Source organism: Primulina huaijiensis, chromosome 10, assembly GCF_012295235.1.
Source record: "Primulina huaijiensis isolate GDHJ02 chromosome 10, ASM1229523v2, whole genome shotgun sequence".
Taxonomy (NCBI): Eukaryota; Viridiplantae; Streptophyta; class Magnoliopsida; order Lamiales; family Gesneriaceae; genus Primulina; species Primulina huaijiensis.
Window position 1 is genome coordinate 5,674,869 of NC_133315.1, and position 22,223 is coordinate 5,697,091.

Sequence of the window (22,223 nt, forward strand, 5' to 3'; positions counted from 1 at the left end):
GTAATTAGTTGTAAGGTGAGAATATAATATTGACATGATGTAAATAAGATAGGAAAGCCTTAAATATGATGTTATTACAATATAATATAGATTTATTTAGAAGTATTTTATAATTACTTGTTTTAATAAATCGTTATATTTGTTTTTATAGTTTTAAGAATAGCTTTCTATATAGATTTCTTAATCCTTGGGGAAAAAAGTTTCGTCGTGCTATTTAATATTTAGTAATTATAGTAAATTAAAGACATAAAATACAAAAAAAACACTATTTTTTTTTTAGAGTTTACCTATATATATTTTTTAATTTTGGGGGACTGTTTAGTAAGTATCCTAAATTAAAGAAGTACCTTTATCTTCGTAGATGTGCGATGCTGATGACGATTCTGTTGCCGGTAAACATGCGATGACTGCGGTTCGAACAAAATTTTTCCTTCTCGTTTTGTTCCACGACGTTCTTAGTTGGAAAAGGAATTGTGAATCTGGTAATTTTTGATTGAAAATATCAAGGCAAAATGGCATTTCCTGTGGGCAATAAAATAAATAATATTGGACAAATATGTGAAGGTATGTATTGGTAACAACTATGTATGTATTGGTAAGAACTAAGTGTCGGGAAAAATACCTTTTCTTCAGCCTCAATCAAATCTTCTCCTGACATACATAGCAACATGGTTGCCTCTTTGTGCTCAACATAAGCAGAGAAATTCCCAGTACCGTCAAACAATTCTGCTTGGAATCGTAACCTACAAATACGTCATAGGTAAGATGGCATGTTTTTCGCAAGTTTAGGTTTTCAAACTATATTAGGTACTTACAGTGGTTTTGGACTTGGGAATTCATGCTTACAATAAAAACATGTGAATTCATATACAACTACATTATATCTACATTATATCTAAATGTATTGCTTCAGGTACAAAAACCGGCGCGTTGCTAGTTATTTCTTTAATTTTAGCATTCCCGATGTAGTATGTTTTGCATAACTGAAGTAAATTGTCCAACTGCTCAACGTCTTGGTCATATATTATACCTTGCATGGTTCCATTCTATGGAAATAAAAAGATAAAGTAAAAACATTTTCCAAATGAAATTTTGTCGAAGGAGTACAATCTACTTTACCTCTTTGTCTATGAAAACAAGTTTTTTGTTGTCTTCCCCATTTTAAAAAACGGGTTGGAGTTTTTTCAGAAACCAATACTTTGACAAACCAGTTGCGGAAATCTGGCTTCAGATTTACTAAAGTTGTACATTTCTCTTCTAATGACCTGAATGTAAGAAAATAAAAAAAAAGCAAATCTCATGAATAAATCACGCATAAATACATAGAAATTTATCCCGAGAAAAAGTTCTAATTCCGAACTGTGTAAGCTATGATATACAATTTTTTGTAGAACTAATAATTTCATTTCAATAAGCGTTACAAAGTAGATATATGAATATCTAATATATTTCTACACGCAATAATTTTGCTAATAAAAACAAAAGAAACATAACAGCTAACCTGCATCAATGAATATGTGCAGCATCCAAAATTTCACGATATACTACATTTTTTGTCCAGTTATTGTTTTGAGCTAATGGTGTTGATGGTCTAATTAATACTTTTATTTGATCTATAGTCTTAGCTCTCGATAATGCAACATAAAGTTGCCCATGGGAAAAAACTGGTTCTTTAAGATAAACACCAACAAAGTCTAAAGTTTGACCTTGTGCTTTATTAATTGTCATTGCGTAACATAAACGTAATGGAAATTGTTTTCTTTTAAATAGAATAGATGAAAAATCATTATGCGGCGATTCTAACGTTATCCGAGGAATGAAGACAGGTTTGCTTGCATGTGTGCCTACTGAATTTCTACATAAATAATATTTTTATTAAAACCCTTGCAAAGTAAGTTTGTACCATTGCAAAGCCCTTCAGTTGGATTAATATTTCGTAACAATATGACAGGTGAATTTATTTTCAAGGTTAGCTTATGTGGAGGAAGGCCTTGAGGAGTTAAATAATGAAATAAATCTTCCTGATCTGGTATAACACAGCTGCTTGTATTCTCATCGCAACTATAGTAGGTACTTTCTTCGCCTATAAATTTAGTTATAAGAACATCATTTATTTCGTGAACAAATTCATTCCTTGTTGTAAGTATTGCACGTTTTACAAACAAAGAGATATCCAAATTGGAATCAGTAATGTTTGGAAATACCATATCTATTAATGTATTCAAAGACGTAATGTCATCTGTGAATGGAATGTTTATGTGACGTGGGATTTGGATTTCATTATCTTTGTTAGTAGCTTCAATTCCATTGCCTATTTTCAACAACCAAGATGAGAAGTTAGAATCAAATAATGCACACATATTTATTTCGAGTTTTATTTTAGTTAACTGACTCAATAATGGTGACATGACAATGGAAGAATCTATAATATCATCCTTTGAACTGTTTAAAATAACAGGCCATGTTTGACAGAAATCACTACCAAGTACAACAAGCTTACCACCAAATAACAATTTTGAATCCATAATGTCTTGTAACATTTCATTGAATTTTTCAATAGTATTACGTCTATCCATCGTAGCCTCATCCCAAATAATGAGTTTTGCAAGTTTTATTAAATGTGCTAATGCGCTTTGTTTACTAACGCTATATGATTTAGTATTGTTTTCTTCTAGAGGAATTTTAAATCTTGAATGCGAAGTACGACCTCCTGGGAGCAAAGATGCTGCTACCCCTGAAGTTGCTGTAGCAATTGCTATATGACCAGCTGATCGAACTGTAGCCAGAAGTGCTTTATATAGAAAAGTTTTTCCAGTACCTCCAGGGCCATCAATAAAGAAAGCAGCGGGTAAATCATTATAAACGTGATGTAAGATTTGATTGTAAGCATTCTTTTGTTCTAAATTTAATTGCTCCACAGCTGATAGGTCTTCAGCAGGTATGATAATGTTGCGTTCAATTTGTACTTCTTTTTCCAAGTTATCATCGAAACCTTGGCTTACATCTTTGTTTATATGGAAAAAGTTGTCCAATTTTTTCCCCATAGAATAAAAGAAATTGTTAACTATGTCTAAAACCTGGTGGGTAATTACAATTGGAGTAAGAGATTTGTTTCGAGAAAAATCTTCTAAGAGAAAGTCTTGGTATTTTAACCATAGCTGAAGAGGATTTTTTGGGGAACAAAAAACAAGAACGGTAGCAAATAATTGCCGCAAAGCATTAGGCATTAAATAAGCAGCAGCTTCTTCGATACACAAATCAACAGTATTATCACTTTCTATTAGGCCTAACATTTGTGCAGCTTCTCTAAATGTTGTCAAAGTTACGTCATTGATTGTTCTTAAATCTTTAAAAGAAGCTGGTTTTCTGACATGCATCAACAACAATTTTAAATAAAATTTTTCATGGTCTGAAAGGCGGCAACTAAAAATTCGGCCTATGACCTCCTTTTTTTTACGAGGTTCCCACTCTTTGGAATCATTGTGCCAAGTAAAATATTCAGGAAATTCTACATACAAACAATTTAGATTTTGAGCGTATGTGTTATATTTGTTCATGTGGAAAAATTGTGTTAAAATAGTTTTTTTAATCGTTGGATTGTTAGCAATACTGTACAATGATTGATTAGCAGCAAATGTGACACAGGCAACTCTGCACAAACGATTCTATCAGTTGCTTCAGGATGAAACATTTTTGAAGCTTGATTTAAAATTAGCAGAAAATGGGCATGAGGTAAGCCTCTTTTTTGGAATTCTATTACGCTTGTGTAAGCAATAACATGACCAAAGATATCTTTCTTGAATAATTCATCTCTCAAATCCTGAAGCTTTGCATGAAAAATCCTAGATATTAAATCAGGCCTATTCTGGATTTCATAAGACGGAGGACAAAGAGCTTTTATTTCAGGCCAATTTGGATTTGAAGTTATTGGCAAAAAAATGCCTTTCCCATAACGTTGAACTAAAACGATAGCATCCATATATCTTTTACGCATATCTCTAGGGCCTCCAATGAACGATGTAGGTAATATTACACGTTTTCCAATGTCAGAGCCTATTTCACACCCTTGTGTAATGCTATCCAATAACCCATTGTAGACCTCATTTCGTAAACGGTTTTGCATGTCTGAAGTTCTAAAAAACTCTAACCTTGATGTTTCTATTTTAATATACACGTCTACTATATATTGCTGTAGAAGCCTACCGATATGCAATAAGAAAGACATATCATTATCTCTTATTTGCAACTTGTAACAATAATACTCACGGCACGATACCGTTGACCTTTGACTCCTGTTTTTTTCCGAAACTACACAAAAAAAAGTATTTCTAAGTATAAAACACCGTAACAATCGGGTAATGGGCTTAGAATTTTAAATAGAAAATACCCTGTGCTTCAATATCTATAAAAAATTCTGCGTATGTAGCGTTTCCTATGCAGTTGATTATTTGACCATCACAAGTTGGCCTAGGATGCATTTTTATTTGTTTTTTATCTAATCTTTTAATGTTTCGATGCCAACCAGATTCTTCGTTTGGGAATATAAGAGGATATTGCAAAGGATCATAACTACCAAAGTAATGTTTAATTATTTGAGGGCAATTGTTTTTTGGATACACTTGTATATGTTGGCCTATGTATTGGTTTTCCTCGTTAGACTCTAACCATATTCCAGCAACCTGAGACACACTAGGTCGATTAAAAACCCGTTGATCAGTAGCGGGGTCAGCCAGCAAAGCAATCTTATAGTTATTTAGATTCTCAATACTATTCAGGCTGCGGAAAAATTTCCCATACGGATTTTTTGCTAAGATGCATATTAATTTTTATGTTAGAGTTTCTTTAAATTTTGAACAGATACACATCCGATTAGACAGTTCATGTTCAGTGTCAAAAAAATATAGTTGTAAGTTTTTTAGATTTTCGTTTTCTGGCGGTATTAATTGACCTATGAAATGATAAACCTGACCTTGCACATGAAATGTATAAATTCCAGCATTTCTTCTAGCAAAAGTTTCATTGCAATGTACTCCCATTGAAGTGAAAGTAGACATGTTATTATAACTACGAACACACGTATTAAACTCTTTTGCATCGTCATCATTGCCAATATACAGTTGTATCAAATCAGAAGGCATTTCCGAAGGTAAAAGATTTATTTCTCCCGAAGAACAACAAAATGTCAGTGGTTCAGCATATATGCGTTTGGCACCACAATATTTACAATCTGGCATATCAGGTAGCACATCTAGAGCACTTGCTATACACATTAATAGGCCAGTCATACTATTTTCTACATCAACCTTATGTAGATCATGTAGTTCATTTTTTTTGCGTCGGCGAAGTTTTTTTTCTAACCTACGGTCATTTAAACAAGCATATTTTCGCTTTCGAGAGTTATTAGTCCTGTTTATATCTACCTAGTTTTCTTTTCTTTGTCGCGGCATTGTGGCTATTTTATAATATAAAGCAATTCAAAGTAGCCAAAATTAATATTATTAGCCTTCTGATAAGAAAATGTAAAATAAAGCGAGCTATATCTATCACAAGAGCAAACGAAAAAACAAAGGGAATTAAAACTTATGATTTAGCAACACAAAAGCTAATAATTAAAAGCTTTCTATACTAATAAACATGAACAAAAAAATCAGCATATATAACAACATACCAAAAACGCTGGAATCTGAGCTAATAAATCAGTAATAAAATATCAAACCTGTGCGCAGTGCGAGCGGAACAAATGGCCATATGTTTTATTTGTTGAAGCTTCTTAATGAGAACACGACTATTTCAATATAGCAAACTTAAATTGAACCTACATACAAACAGAATAACAAAATAGTTAAGAGAAGCAAAGCGACAAGTCAGCAGTTGCTTGGCAAACAAAATAATTTATAAGCATAACCCATAAAGCAAACTAAGCCTGAAGTTTTCATTTTTTCCTAAGAGCACAATATTTTTTCTTTCTACAAAACAGAGGTAGTTAAACTTTTTCTTTATGAAAAAAGTGAAAAGTAATAAACTGTTTTCAATGGTTAATTCCGTCGAATATAACAAAATCAAATCTTGCAGATCAATAACAAATACACTAAAACCCTTTGACACGCAGAACAAAAACTATAAATCCCAACACCGAAACAACGGCACTAAATTAACCTAAACCGTTCAACAATTTCCAAAACACTACGCATATGCGAGTGACACATTCGAAGGCACAAAATATAGCAGGATACAAGGTATAACACAAGCAAAACATCATGTTCAAACAAGGAAAACACGCACCGGACTGTCGCTTTCCAAAGCAAAGGAAATCGCGTCGCTAACCAAACGGCGAGCACAGGAAAACGGGAAATAGAAAGTGGCTGAGAAGAGTGCGAACAACGTATCTCCAAAGCAAAGGAGATCGGAACGAAGACAAAACGACGGAAAAAGAAAGGCGAAAGGAAAACGACGAGAACAAAGAGGGAAAACGGCGTACGAGACTGAGAAGGGAAAAAATTTGGGAGTGAAGGGTCGCAGGCAGATGGGAGTGAAAGAAGGCAAAGGAAAAGAAAGGGCTGATTACAACAATTCTGAAACAAGCAACCTTCCTTTGAGTGAAAGAAGACGAAGGGAAAGAGAGGGCCGGTCACAACTACTCTGAGACAAGAATCTTTCCTTTGACAGCACATACTTTTTTTTTTGGAAGCCCCAAAACAACACACGTGTATTTTCAGTGACTGGGCACCGTAAAAAAACAGGCCCATTTCAACTTTTTAGTGCTTTCATATATGTAGATATTTACTTGAATTCTTCATCATCATTTATTTCAACTATATTTATCATATTTTGTTTACCACTTCCACAGCACACATATATTCATCCTCATTATTCATATACACACTTTTTTTTTAACTCCTCCAATAATCATCGTTTCTTAATACATGGGAGTTTTTGGATTTAAACAGTGCTAACGGGATTTGTTTCTCTCATATTCAAGTAGGAATTAGTGTATAGGCTAAGGACTTTGGTGGTTAGTATGGGATTAAGAAATAATATAAGAATGGTGATGTTGTGTATTTTGGCACACACCATTCGACTTTTTAATCGGCTCAATATGGGACACTAGAGATTAATATAATGTATTGGTAGGCTCGAAAGGCTCAAACGATCCAAAAATCACCTAGATCATCCCGAAGTCACACAGTATCTGTATTTTGACTCGAAGAGCGTTAGACCAAGTTCTAAATTACTTCTCATTCGCTAATCAATTTGTACAAACCGACCATGTGCATCAAAATAATGACAGTTTTTGAACAAATTCAGTTACACATCTCCTTTTTTTTTAGGCTCAAGGGGCTTCAAATGATATGTTATAACAATCTGAGCATGCCCAAGGAAACTCAATGAACTCCTAGATCACTACTGTGCTTGTAGCATTTATTCCAATATCAAATAGAAATTGCATAAAGTTTCAAATTATGTCAACTACTCAGTAATACATAACATGCAATAGAAGTTATGTCCTTACAAAGTGTATCGATGATCATGGAAAAAGTGCATAATTGGTTGTGACGCTCAAGCAGTTGTAACATGCATCATGTCTCCTGATTTGGGGTCAATCCCCATCATTGGCCAACATATTATTTTTTCTATACTGGACACTGACAGCATTTATAAGACTTTTATATAGGCCGCACTATCAGCCTGCCTTTCGAATTCTCTTTTCCCACGCCCGGGGTTTCCAGTGAAAACTGTGATCGGTGATTTGCGCATTAATCTTCAGTTCGGGCAACTATAAGTTACACATCTTCAGTTCAGTTATCTTCAGTTGTCTTGATCAGTTCTTCAATCTTTTCACGCTCAATTTGTCAAACTCCGAAATTATAATTCCAACACCGTCGCAAATTAGGGACGGTTTTTCAAAAATTCGTCGCTAATCATCTATATATTCCTCTCATTCCACTTCATTTTTTCATCGATTTTCGCAATTTCTCTCTGATATAGACGAGTTTTTGCCTTTTTCCCCCAAATTTCTTGATTTTTAATTACTATAACTTGTTTTTTTGTTTAATTTTGCAGATCTAGTCCTCGACTTCAATTTTCTAAGTCACACTTCAACCTATGATGCCGCCCTTACAACCATACGACAGTGCATTTAACCCACGCAGATCCTCCCACAGCTGCCGCTTCACAGCAGGAGGATCACACAGCGGTTGCTTCGTCGCCAGACCATCACACGAGCGTAGGTCTTTATATGGACGTGGTTACTCACAGCAGTATATCGGGTCATCACATGACCAGGCCACGACGATGACCATGATGATGACAAGAGGATGGTGATGGAGACGACCACGACGATTACGACGATGACGAAACCGAGACACGAAGAATTTTATAATATTTTGTTGATGATATTTATTGCACATTTTATATTAAATATCAGTCGAATTTGAATTTTTTTATATATACAATATCAATAAGATTCAATTTGTTATATATTAGTTTAATATTCTTTTTTGAATCAATTTTATTTAATTTATTATGTTTGATAAATATTCAAATACATTACAAATTTTTTCAAATAAAAACATATTGATACTTAAAATTCTAAATATAAAAAATATAATTTATTGATTATAAAAACTTTAAATATTTAAATTTCATTAAAAATTAATTAAAAATAAATAATTTATCGACGGTTTTTTAAAAATAATCGCTACTTTTATTAGTTACAAAAATTTGAATAATATAATTTCATTAAAAAACAATTTAAATTAAATAAACTAAAACCGTCACTAAAAGCAGCTTGATTAGGGGGATCATCATTGAGCTACAATAACTTGGTTCTTGAAATATTGAACATCGATAAATTAAATCGAGTTTGTTGTTCAAACCAAGCGGAAAACACTCAAATAATCTTTCGTAAAAACCGATTAAATATTTTGTAAAGCATTTAAAATATATGCAAGTTGAATTAATAAAAATATTTTAGTAGAAACATTTTATCAAACACTTTGTATGTAATATTTTGGTATTTGAAGAACACAAAATGTTTCAACAATACATCTTTTAAAACAGTGGAAATGATAAATAAATAGACACAAATTAGTTTATGTATGTTCGGAGACTTCACATGCTCCTAAATCACCTCTTCTTCCACCTTGGGAAGGATTTACTAAAAGATTTTGATTTATACAACTCTTTGTACAAAGTCACTCAGCTTAGGACTTACAATACTACCTAACTGAACTCCTAGGACTCAAGATTGTAGGCTGCATCTTACCATCAGCATATTGTTTAATGTCTCATATGCAAAGACTACAAACACATTGTTTTACGTTTTTGTGTAAATACTCACTCAACTAATCTTTAAAGTTTAACTCTCTTGTATATGTGTGAGTGATTGTGTGTGAGGAATTTATCATTTACAGTGTACATCTCAAATGTATTCTCACACAAAGGCTTGTGCTCTCAACTAGCTGATTTCTTCATGATAACTGCTCATGCTTTGAATCTCCTTCAAAAGCTCTTGTTTAATCTTCAATATGTTATATTTGTAAGTCCCAACAATGATATATATATTAGATACAAGAATATTACCGTTTGGAAAGTTTTTGTACTATTTTTGAAATTGCAACGGTTAAATTCGCCTTGCTGGACACTAAACTGGTCATCTTTGGTCAACTGGTTCAGTTCGACTAGTCTGGTTCAATTCAACTGCTCTGATTCAATTTCAGTTGGTCTGGTTGAGTTCAGTTATGGTCTGCTCAACTGTTCAGTTCAGTTTCAACTAGTCTGGTTCAGTACAACTGGTTTGCTCAACTAATCCACTTCAGTTTCAGCTGATCTGGTTCAGTTCAACTGGTCTCATTCAGTTTGGTTCAGTTCAACTGGTCTGGTTCAGTTTCAGCTGGTGGGTTGAAATCAGCCTAGCTGATTTTAGTTTGTGCAAAACCAGTAGCTTTATCGTCATTTATCAGCATCTTAAGCTTCGATTCAGACTTTGACTTCTGAATATGATTTGTATATTATCGTCTTATATTTCCAACGCCTACTGAATCACTTCATTCCAATAATTGAACTGAGAGATATGATCAAAATACCGCAACTGCTCATACCCAACTGATTGATATTTTCGTGCAATCAGTTCGGTGATTCAGTGATCAGTTAGACCTTGATAACATCCGATTTTGCCCAACTGACGTGAAGTACGACTTGTTCCAAATTGCGTTTTCTGATCAGTAAGGTTGGCGGATTGCATTTGAATTATCCAGTTGATAGATATCATCAAAATACCGAAACTTGCCAGAAATTCAGTTTCAGTTTGCTTCTTGTGTTTGCAACTTCACACATGAGTAAATATGTTAGAAATACAATAACAAATTTTGTTAACATCAAAATCAAGATTGCGAACATTAAATGTTCCAACAGATGGTTTGTTTAAAATTCGTTGCTAATTATAGCAACAGATAATAATTTCGCCACTAAAATAACAACGGATTTTCAAAAAATGTCGCTAATTTTAGCGATGGTTTTTTAAAAAAACATCATGAAGGATCGAGTGTGTTAATGCCTTCGAAGGCATTTCGAACACTATATTCTTCAATGAGCTGCAATAGCTTGTGTTTTAAGAATATTAACACCGATGAATTAAATCGAGTTTGGTTTAAAATCAAGCAGAAGAAACTCGAAGTAATCCTTCGTGAAGAAGACTGTTATTAAAAAATATTTTAACTTATGTAAAGTGAATAACTGAAAAAGACTAGATTAGTTTTTGCATTCTTCAGTTCAGTTATGGTGAAGACTGAACTAACGGATACTCTAACTGATCAAAACAATTTGAAAACAGCAATTAATCAGTTAAATACACAAGATATGTTTATGAATGTTCGGAAACTTCAACTGCTCCTACGTCACCCCTTCTACCTCTACGGGTAGGATCCACTTGAAGACTTTGATTTATACAACACTTTGTACAAACTCACTCAGCTAGGACTTACACTACTGCCTAAACTGAACTCCTAGCTACGACTGAATGCAACACCTTCCAGCCAACACTTCTTTAACGTCTATGTGTCAAAGACTATACATACACAAGTTTAACGTTTTTGTGCAGACGGTATTTGAGTGGTTGAGAGTGTTTGTGTGTGAGAACTGAACAAGGATGTTCTCATACACTAAGGGATATAAGCTTCTATACTAAGCTGATAATACGTTGAAGTGTCCCTCTGGGTTGATTGCTTCTGAAAACTGATTTGCAATGTGCGTGCCCTTTCTTTTCTCTCTTATTGTTGATGATGTTGTTGATATTGAGTCTTCACTGATATTCTCTTTATATAGGTGGGAAAACTGATCGTACAGTGAGACTCAATTTTTGTATTCTTTTCATCTTGAATTTGTTTATTGGACTTTGTGTCTCGACTTTTCGACTGCCCTTCTGAAACATTTTGTCTTTAATGTTCTGATGCAACGTCCATTATTGTCCTTTGACTGGACAATGGCTTTGTACCTTCACGCACAGTTAGAATCCACTGAAAGAGTTTGTCTTCATCTTCAACTGAAAGATTCTGACTGATGCTTCAGACTGGTCAGCTGAACTGGTCTTCATTTGGGCTGGTGAAATAAGTTGACTCGTCAGTTGAACTGATTTCATTCTCGTTCAGTTGAATTGATCAGCTGGGTTTCTTCATCAGTTGAACACTCCTTCGGCTGGCCACGCTTTTGAGGTCCTCCAGCTGAACCACCTATCAACTGGAGAATCAGCTGGACTGCTCAATTGATGTAATAGTTAGACTGATTCAGTTTGTGCGATCAATTAGCTCTTCATTTTGCGATGTAAGCAGCTCGTGACTGATCCTAGCTTCTGCACACTAAGGTAGATTATTAGTAACACTAATTAACAAGTTTTGTTAACATCAAAATCAAGATTGCGAACTTGAAAAGTTCCAACACATCATAAATTTCCGTCGCTAAATTATAACGACAATTTTTTTATAATACATCGTTAATTGTCAACGACGATGGATATTGGGACGACAGTCACCAAAACCAACATAATTAATCATATTACAAAATTATTAATATCTCTCAAAATTTTTTTTCAATTTATATTACATATCCAGGTAGTTCGATTATCTCATATCACGTAAAAACAATAATTAAATAGAGATATCCATTGAAAATCTAGTAAAAAAATTGAATATTATCTGAGTTAATTTAAGTGAACCAAAAACTTACAATATATTTAGCTGAAAAGTATTCTGTACAGCTTCCACCGATTAATCAATCAAATGGAGGAGCAGCAACAAACCGTCCACTCTACTACGAGCCGCCGGCTGAAAATCATAGCCGGAGCCGATGATTTCGGATGCGGCCTCAAAGACGAACTTGTCACCCAGCTCCGCTCCCTCAACATCGAAGTCGAAGATCTGGGCACATCCAAATACTACTCAATCGGCGAAGAAGTTGGCAGTCGCGTCCACCAAGCTGCGAAGAACAATGATGGCACTGAAACCCGTGGCTTGGTTGCTTGTGGAACCGGCACTGGCGTATCGATCTTCGCAAACAAATTCCCGGGAGTTTACGCTGCGCTATGTCTAACCCCCGGGGACGCTCAGAATGCTCGTTCGATCAATAACTGCAACGTCCTCGCGGTGTCGGGAAAGTCCACCCCCACCACGGTCGCCATTGAAATCCTTTCTACGTTCCTCGACACCCCTTTTAAGTCTCCATGTCCAGCCTCCGGTTCAGAGCCCTGGCCGGAGGAAATCCAGTCCTTTTTAGACCGATCTGTTGAAGAAATGTCGAAAATTGGAGACAACAACGTCTCTGTTGTCGATCCGCCATGTTTCATTTGCTCGTTGGCTAAATCTCGGCAGGATAAAGATTTTACCCCCGTCGATGTGATGCCTGGTGGATCTATGAAGCTTTTAAGGGAGACACCCACTTCTGCTATTGTGAGGTTTAAGGCCGGGAGTGTAGAGCCGGCACATCACCATACTTTTGGGCATGATTTGGTGGTCATGAGAGGGAGTAAATGTGTGTGGAACCTGAGTAAGGGTGAGAAGTATGATTTGGGTGTGGGGGATTATCTGTTTACACCTGCAGGGGATGTGCATAGAGTGAAGTATTTTGAGGATACTGAGTTTTTTATCAAGTGGGATGGGCATTGGGATTTGTTCTTGGATGAGGATCTTGCTGCCGCCAATGCAGCCATAGAAAGTGAGAACAAATGATGAAAGAATTGCAGTGTCTGGTGTGTTTTGTACTCTGTTGTGGTGCTTGATGTGTGAATAATTTTGTGTTATCTTTTATGTTCGAGTTGCTGCTCTGTGTTTGAATGTTAATCTTCTCTTGATTTTACCGAACTTGAGTTCATTTGATGCAAGTCTACGGTAAATGATTAGGATTTGAACTGCTTTATTGGTATGGATGTTGAAATTGAGTCTAGCTATTCAACTACAAGTGACCAACTTGTTGGTTTTCTTTTTTAGACTGAGACAAACAACTATGTTTTGTGATGAGATAGTGGAATGGCCTAAAGCTTTTTGTATTTTGTTTCATGAAGTTGTTTGCTCCAGAAACAACTTCATGAAACAAGAAAAAAGAAGACGAGTTGGATTCTATTGAATGGAAAACTATCATGTAGTCAAAGCTAGGTGATATGTAAGTCTTTGGTCGATGCTTTTGTCCTGCTCGAACCAGTTGATAACGAGTCTTGAATTGTATTATTGAGCAAAGAAAATTACATCTAAATATAGCTCTGTTCACAATCATCAAACGCCTTGCGGCTGGCTCACCTACACGTCATTTTATTGAGGGCAATCATTCTTGATGAAACTGAAGAATGCTTAGAAGGATAAAATCTGAAATTTGTGGAAATAATGATGATATAGTTGATGAAGAAGAGAAGAGTTTGGTGATCCATAGTTGTCTAGTTGTTGATATAGTCGAGGAAGAAAAAGAAGTTTTTTTCTTTAAATATTCCGCGTATTTACCAATGAATATTAAGTTTAATAATTTTTTAACAGTTTGTAAAATATATATATGGTACTATCTAATACTAATACTGCCATAAATTTTGGTTCATGTATGTGTCTCATGCTCTCATTTGGCAACGAAGGCTTTTAAACAAATGTTCTTAACTCATCGTCCGTATAGCTAATTAGCTCTAGTCTCCATTTTTGTTCGTGTCTGGATAATCATAATTCTTTAAAAATAAAAGATTGTGTTACATGATTGAAGCATTCCTGGATTTTTCGATTTTGTTTTGGAGCATTTGGATTGGGAGAGAAGCTGTTTCTACCCCTGTTTAGTTCAACTCATATCTTGGCTGTAAATCTTGAACTTTGGTACTTTCGTACATTTTAAATGTTAAAGATAAAGATTAAAGATATGATTTAAAGTGGAAACATGTGTATTCACATCAAAACAAGGGCAGACAAAGCAATGAGATTTTAGAATTTTGTGGCAGTTTGCAGTTTCCTAGGTGTTCTCGATCCTGCCTCTTTTTTGGCCTTCTCTTCGATTTCGTGCGGCTTAGACCAACGTTTGGACTTCCTTCCCTGGTTTACCTGTAGACACACACATTCACGGACACACACTATTTCATTTTGTGTCCAAGTAAAATATAAATCCATGCACTCTAAAAAAAAATAAATATATATAAATCCATGCAACTGGATTGAAATTGGCAAAATATAGATGAGCGTGTGGTTTAACTAGGTGGTGCTACCGCTTGCAGGTCACGGATAGTTCGTGAAATGTCCACTATTCGTTTTTCTTAAAAAAATACTAGAAATTTTTTTCTACTTCACTCGACTGAAACACTAAGCATTTAAAAAATGAATATTTTGTACCATTTAAACAAATCAACCAACTATTATTTAAAAATCCAAAAAAAAAATGTAATTCAAAGCATAAAATCGTAAAACGTCGACCAACCTAAATTAACATTGTTTCAAAAATAAACTTAATTCTAACATCCTCTCAAAAGCATTCATAAATCATAAAATTTTTTAAAGTAACGTAAATCAGAACCTTAATTTAATTGCGAAAAACTAACGCTAGGTCTCGGGTTATGTGCATCTTCAGTCCAACAAGATCAAGCATCAAGGCCTCCTTTAACATCAAACTCATGCTCACCTGCATCGATCACACCTAGTGAGTCTATTGACTCAGCAAACCTTAATCATGATAACAAGTAATACATATACATCCACATTGCAACAGTGAAAATGTTTTTACTTAAAATAGCTTCATGACCATGCATAAACTTAAACATTTGTTTCTTTCATCATACCATATGATAATTCCTTTCATCATATCATATTTCCTTTCATCATATACGTAAACGTTTTTATTTTATTGAATTCGGATCGTTAATTGTGACTTTCGTATCAGCTGAAGGTCGATGGATCTATCTACGTGTAACCACGGAACTCGGCGGCGGGGACATCAGCGACACTCTCACCCGTCAACTTAGCCTTGGCCTTACATATCATCATAACCATCGTATCATCTTATTAGTTACAATCACTTCACCTCCTTCAACTTTTCATATTTCTATCACTTATAAAAATTCAAACATGTATAAATCATTTTTCTTTTAAACCAAGCATGCAACATTTTTTTTAGCATTAACATTTTATCATATAATTTTATAAACATTTAAAATAAACATATTAACATTATTTACAGCATTCAGGGCGCTGTCAGGATGTCTAACAATTTTAGTGTGTAAAATGATCGTTTTACCCTTAGACGCATAATTTTCCATAATTATCCCTATACCTTGAAACGACGTCCCAAATCATTCCAAACTTAACATATTACCTTAAAACACTCCCTTAAATATTCCTTAGGCTTAAAATTTAGGTTTTCGCTAATTTCATCGATTCGTTTTTAAACTTAGACGTACATCCTAGTTTTGACTCGTATTGACTCGAAACTTAACCAAACTTTACCAAAATTGGACCAAACCTTAACAACACCTAACTAAACCCTTTTCGACCCAAACCAAGCAAATTAGAACTTTCGAACCAGCCTAGACACATACTGAAGATTTCTGCAGAAAACCTTAGCTCTATTTGTTCGATCCTTGGCTTGCCTCGACTCCAGCCCCTTAGCCACCATGTCCAGATCTTAGTTGACCCTCCTAGGACCATGAATAACCCCTAAGGAACCTACTGGACCTAGCCTTCCACGCCTAGAAGTCGCAGCCTCGCAGCCACGACCCTCCAAACCATGCGCGACCCTCCTTCATTACGCGATCGCCTAACCCTTCATACCTAGCATCGTGCAGCCTCCATAGGTTCCTCACTCAACCCCCTAGTGTCCCCTGGTCGTGCCCTATCAGCAGCAAAGAGCCGCGAGCCCCTAAGATGCCGTAGCCAAACCCTAACGCATGCAACTTAAAATTATCGTTCAACCCTTCCCTAGCCCTTGTCCAGCCCTTAGCCGTGACTCATGTGAACCTTAACATGTTGGAAAATCTTCCCTTCAAGTTACCCTACCATGGCAACCCTTTTTTGCATCATTAGGAAGAGTTTTAGGTTTCAAAAACACATGTTCTATTCATAGTTTGGTATAAAAACGGTAATAATTACAAAACCAACATGTTTTTCATGCAAACATGCATCAAACATATATTATGGTGTGATAGATGAGAAAAAAAAAGAATTAAGGCGTGCATTTCCGTATATTACGCTCAAAAACAAATTGGCGATGTGAGGAACGTTGGCAGAGATGGACCCTTGCTGAGATTTTACTTCAAATTGCGTGAGTTCCCTTCCAAAATCTCGTGTGGGTGTGTGTCTTGGGGGAGGGGAAAGTCCTAGTAATTTTAAGAGGGGAAGGGGCATGTATTTTTGGGGTTTTGGGGTAGGGCTTGGGGCTTTTATGTTGATATAATACAAGTGGTGTAAGTTTAAGTCCATTAACATGATTTAATAGGCTCATTAAGCCTATTAGTTAATATTTACAATATTTTGTTTAGGAAAGTTTGTGAATTTATTAGATGAGTTCTCGAAAAGTTCATATTTTCGTCGAAAATCCAATACCGTTTAAAAATACGACTCGCCGTATAAAAACACCTCAAAACACTTTCTTTTCGAAACTACCATATAACATATACCATATTTTAAATAATTAAAACTAATTATTTAATAAAAATATTATCTCTTATATGGTCTCTGGTCTCCGTTCCTCGATCGCGTCTCGAATAACCTTTAAAATACAGTTTTATGCATTCTAACAATAAACCCTATTTTTAAACATGTAATCTTGCATATCAAAATTAATTCATGTCATTAAAACCATTTAATTAGTCGTTATTATATATTCCCTAAGTTTTCATGCAGTTAAGTTACGTTATCGTATTTTTAGACCTTATAGTTCGAATTGGGGCCCTTTTTTCCGAGGCCCGGATGAAATTAGCCAACAAAATTTCTGGCTCTATTTGTAATATGGTTGTTCACGAGTCCAAAGTAGAAAGATCTAACTTGTATACCAAATGAAATACGTGGAATTACTGATGTTCAGGTAGACTCGCTCATACATACATGTTCACTTAGACATTCCAGATTAAAGAAAGACCAAGTCTATAATGTCGGCAAGAATAGTCAAAGACATAATTAAATGGATGAAAGGGACAGTTGGCAAATTTGAATCAAATTTGAAGAGGAATGTTCATACGCGTTTTTAACACGTATTCACACTGTCAGAGGCTCTATAAATAGAGCTTCTCCCTTCATTCTGAAATCATCCTTTTTTCGAGTTTTCTCTCATCTTATAACATTCTATAATATTTGTGAGGTGTTTTTTCTCCTGTATTAAGAGAGTGTGTGTTCTCTTTGAAAACACAGTGAGTGAGTTGTACACCACAAAATATTATAGTGGTAATTCTTTTCATCTTGCCCGTGGTTTTTACCCTAATAATTTTTAGGGGTTTTCCACGTAAATCTCGGTGTCCAGTTTATTATTTATTTTCGAGTTTTATTAGCTCAAATTCCGCACGCGGGACCAACAAATGGTATCAGAGCCTTGGTTTAAATTTCTTAAAATTCTGAGTATGCTCTGTGGTTGCAGCCTAGACTGATCTTCCACATCAGAAAAGATTTTTTGAAATTTTTTATTTAAGGCGGGATTATTTTTTCCAGTCTACTAAAATTGTTATAGACATAATGGCGGGTAGGTACGAGATAACAAAGTTCAACGAAAGCAATTTTATGCTGTGGAAAATAAAGATACAAGAAGTTTTAAGAAAAGAGAATTGCTTGGAGGCTATTGGAGATAGACCGGTGGAGATTACGGATGATGGAAAGTGAAATGAGATGAATGACAACGTTGTTGCCAATTTACACTTGGCTATAGCTGACGAAGTATTGTCAAGTATCTCCGAGAAAAAAACAAAAAATGGTTATCTGGGATACTCTGACAAAGATGTACGAGGTCAAGTCGCTACACAACATGATTTTCCTAAAGAGAAGGCTTTATACTCTTCGGATGGCGGAATCCTCATTGATGACCGACCATATCAACACACTAAATACTCTATTTGCCCAACTCACTTCCATGGGGCATAAAATAGGGGAAAATGAATGTGCGGAGCTTCTACTTCGAAGTCTACCAGATTCATATGATTAACTTATCGTCAACATAACCAACAATATTCTTACGACTTTCTAAGATTCGACGATGTCTTAACTGCGGTTCTCGGAGAAGAAAGTCGGCGCAAGAATAAGGAAGATAGGTTGGTAACCTCGAAGCAGGCAGAGGCTTTACCCATGATAAGAGGAAGATTTATGGATCGTGACTCCAGTGGGAGGCAAGGACGAGGTAGATCAAAGTCGAGAAGTAAGAAGAAAAATATTTACTGCTTTAAATGTGTCGGTAAAGGGCACTTCAAGAAAGAGTGTACGAGTATCGAGAAGAGTTCTCAAGGAAATGTGGCCAGTACTTCAGGCAGTGGTGAAATGTTATTCAGCGAAGCAGTAACTGTTGCAGAAGGCATACACAAATTTTGTGACACATGGATTATGGATTCAGGAGCGACGTGGCACATGACGTCTCAGAGAGAATGGTTTGATCCTTATGAACCAGTCTCAGGAGGATCTGTATTCATGGAAATGATCATGCCTTGGAAATCGCTGGGGTCGGTACTATCAAAATTAAAATGTTTGATGGCACCATTCGCAACATACAGGAGGTACGACATGTGAAAGGACTGACGAAAAATCTTTTGTCCTTGGGGAAATTGGATGACATCGGGTGCAAAACTCGGATCAAGAACGAGATCATGAAAATTGTGAAAGGCGCGCTTATGGTTATGAAGGCGGAAAATGTTGCTGCAAATCTGTATGTACTTTTGGGAGAAACACACAAAGAGGCAGAACTAGCTGTTTCATCGAATGGTTCAGGATGTCAGAACGGGGGTTGAAAATTCTCTCAGAACGGAAGCTGCTGCCGGGACTTACAACAGTGTCACTACCCTTTTGTGAGCATTGTGTTACCAGTAAACAACACAGATTAAAGTTTGGCACTTCTACTGCCAGGAGCAAAAGCATATTGGAGCTGATTCATTCGGATGTTTGGCAAGCACCGGTTGTATCCCTAGGAGGAGCGAGATACTTTGTCTCGTTCATTGATGATTTCTCTAGGAGATGTTGGGTGTATCCAATCAAGAAGAAATCGGATGTTTTTCAGATCTTCAAAGATTTCAAAGCGCGGGTTGAACTTGATTCTGAGAAGAAAATCAAGTGTCTGAGGACGAACAATGGAGGAGAATATACCATTGACGAATTTGATGCATATTGTCAACATGAGGGCATCAAAAGACAGTTTACGACAGCTTACACACCTCAACAGAATGGAGTGGCAGAGCGGATGAACAGAACCTTGTTGGACAGAACAAGAGTTATGTTGAGGACTGCGTGTCTAGACAAGTCATTTTGGGCGGAGGCAGTCAAAACTGCTTGTTATATCATCAATCGTTCTCCTTCAGTGGCGATTGATCTGAAGACTCCGATTGAGATGTGGACTGGGAAGCCGACAGATTATTCTCATTTGCATACATTTGAAAGTCCTGTGTACGTTCTGTACAATGAGCAAGAAAGATCGAAATTGGATTCAAAATCCAGAAAATTTATCTTCTTGGGTTATGCTGATGGAGTAAAAAGGTTTCTCTTGTGGGATCCTACTGTTCACAAGCTTGTCATCAGTAGGGATGTTATCTTCGAGGAAGATAAATTAAAGGGAGACAAAGGCACACCGAATTCAGAAACTACTATATTTCGGGTGGAAAATAAGACGGACGAAGGTCAAGTTTCTTGTGAAGTAGTACCAGAGCACGAAGAACAAGAACATGTAGAGTATGAGGTTTCCAATGTGAGGCAGTCAACTCGAGGCAGAAGACCACCAGGTTGGCTTTCAGATTATGTCACTGAAAGCAACATTGCATATTGTCTATTATCAGATGATGGTGAGCCATCGAGTTTCCACGAGGCTACTCAAAGCTCGGATGTATCCTTGTGGATGATAGCAATGCAAGAAGAGTTGGAGGCAATAGACAGGAATAAAACTTGGGATCTTGTTACACTACCACGAGGAAGGAAAGCCATTGGAAACAAATGGGTCTATAAGATCAAGCATGATGGCGATAACCAAGTGGAGCGGTATCGTGCTAGATTGGTCGTAAAAGGGTATGCTCAGAAAGAAGGCATTGATTTCAATGAGATATTTTCTCCTGTGGTTCGGCTTACAACAGTCAGAGTGGTGCTGACATTGTGTGCGATGTTTGACCTACATCTAGAACAGCTAGATGTGAAAACGGCGTTTCTTCATGGAGATCTTGAAGAAGAAATCTTTATGCTTCAGCCAGAAGGTTTTGCGGAAAAAGGCAAAGAGAACTTTGTTTGCAGGTTGAACAAATATCTGTACGGTCTCAAACAGGCGCCAAGGTGTTGGTACAAGAGATTTGATTCATATATCATGAGCCTTGGATACAACAGACTGAGTGCAGACCCTTGTACGTATTTCAAGAGGTCTGGTGATGATTATATCATTTTACTGTTGTATGTGGACGATATGTTGGTAGCAGACCCCCAACAAAGATCAGGTCAAAGGATTGAAGGCACAGTTAGCTAGGGAATTTGATATGAAGGACTTGGGACTAGCAAACAAGATTCTAGGGATGCAAGTTCACCGAGACAGAAGTAACAGAAAGATTCAGCTTTCTCATAAAAATTATTTGAAGAAAGTCTTGCAACGCTTCAACATGCAAGATAGTAAGCCAATTTCGACCTCTCTTCCTGTTAACTTCAAGTTATCTTTGTCCTATCAGTGAAGCAGAGAGGATTGAGATGTCTCGAGTACCATATGCATCAGCAGTGGGAAGTTTGATGTTCGCCATGATCTGTACAAGACCGAACATTGCTCAAGCAGTGGGAGTAGTTAGTCGGTATATGGTGAATCCTGGACGAGAGCATTGGAACACTGTTAAGAGGATCCTTAGATACATTAAGGGTACCTTGAATGCTGCATTATGTTATGGAGGATTGGATTTTACACTCAGGGGTTATGTCGATTCAGATTATGCAGGTGATCCTGATAAGAGGAAATCTACTATTGGTTATGTGTTTACACTTGCGAGGGGAGCAGTAAGCTGGGTTTCAAAACTGCAAACAGTTGTGGCGTTATCTACAACGGAAGCAGAATACATGGCAGCTACTCAAGCTTGCAAGGAGGCAATATGGATTAAAAAGTTATTGGAAGAGATCGGGCACAAACAAGAGAAAGTATCATTGTTTTGTGACAGTCAGAGTGCCTTGCACATCGCAAGGAATCCAGCTTTTCATTCCAGGACTAAACACATTGGAGTTCAATTTCACTTTGTGCGGGAAGTAGTAGAAGAAGAAAGCGTGGATATGCAGAAGATCCATACAAAGGATAACATAGCTGATTTTCTGACCAAACCAGTTAACATTGAAAAGTTTGAGTCGTGTAGATTCTCAAGTGGCCTAGCAAAAACGTAAGCAGCAGGAAATGGCAAGATTGAAAGGATGTGTGGAGATGTGTTTGATTCTCAATCAAATCTCCAAGTAGGAGAAATGTCGGCAAAAATAGTCAAAGACATAATTAAATGGATGAAAGGGACAGTTGGCAAATTTGAATCAAATTTGAAGAGAAATGTTCATACGCGTTTTTAACGCGTATTCACACTGTCAGAGGCTCTATAAATAGAG

General features: G+C 36.2%; 1 protein-coding gene and 1 long non-coding RNA gene across 4 annotated transcripts; one reads left to right on the top strand and one right to left on the bottom strand.

Annotated features, from left to right (window-relative positions):
* Nucleotides 1-314: 314 nt before the first annotated feature.
* On the bottom strand, nt 315-5,816 carry LOC140985785 (uncharacterized). 3 transcript variants are annotated; one of them, XR_012176851.1, is made up of 4 exons: nt 5,717-5,816; nt 1,120-1,265; nt 623-743; nt 315-522 (listed from the first exon to the last, which is right to left on the bottom strand). It is a non-coding gene; the product is annotated as an uncharacterized lncRNA (long non-coding RNA). The 3 variants fall into 3 exon arrangements; XR_012176850.1 differs by lacking the exon at nt 5,717-5,816 and having other exon boundaries at nt 1,120-1,284; XR_012176849.1 differs by lacking the exons at nt 1,120-1,265; nt 5,717-5,816 and adding an exon at nt 816-869.
* Nucleotides 5,817-12,210: 6,394 nt separating this feature from the next.
* On the top strand, nt 12,211-14,070 carry LOC140986775 (DNA damage-repair/toleration protein DRT102). Its single transcript, XM_073455129.1, has one exon. The coding sequence runs from the start codon at nt 12,273-12,275 to the stop codon at nt 13,215-13,217; it is 945 nt and encodes a 314-aa protein (XP_073311230.1). The 5' UTR covers nt 12,211-12,272; the 3' UTR covers nt 13,218-14,070.
* Nucleotides 14,071-22,223: the final 8,153 nt, after the last annotated feature.

Bases quoted from the DNA above. Each gene is read 5' to 3' on its own strand.
- LOC140986775 (XM_073455129.1), top strand. From the start codon at position 12,273: ATGGAGGAGCAGCAACAAACCGTCCACTCTACTACGAGCCGCCGGCTG.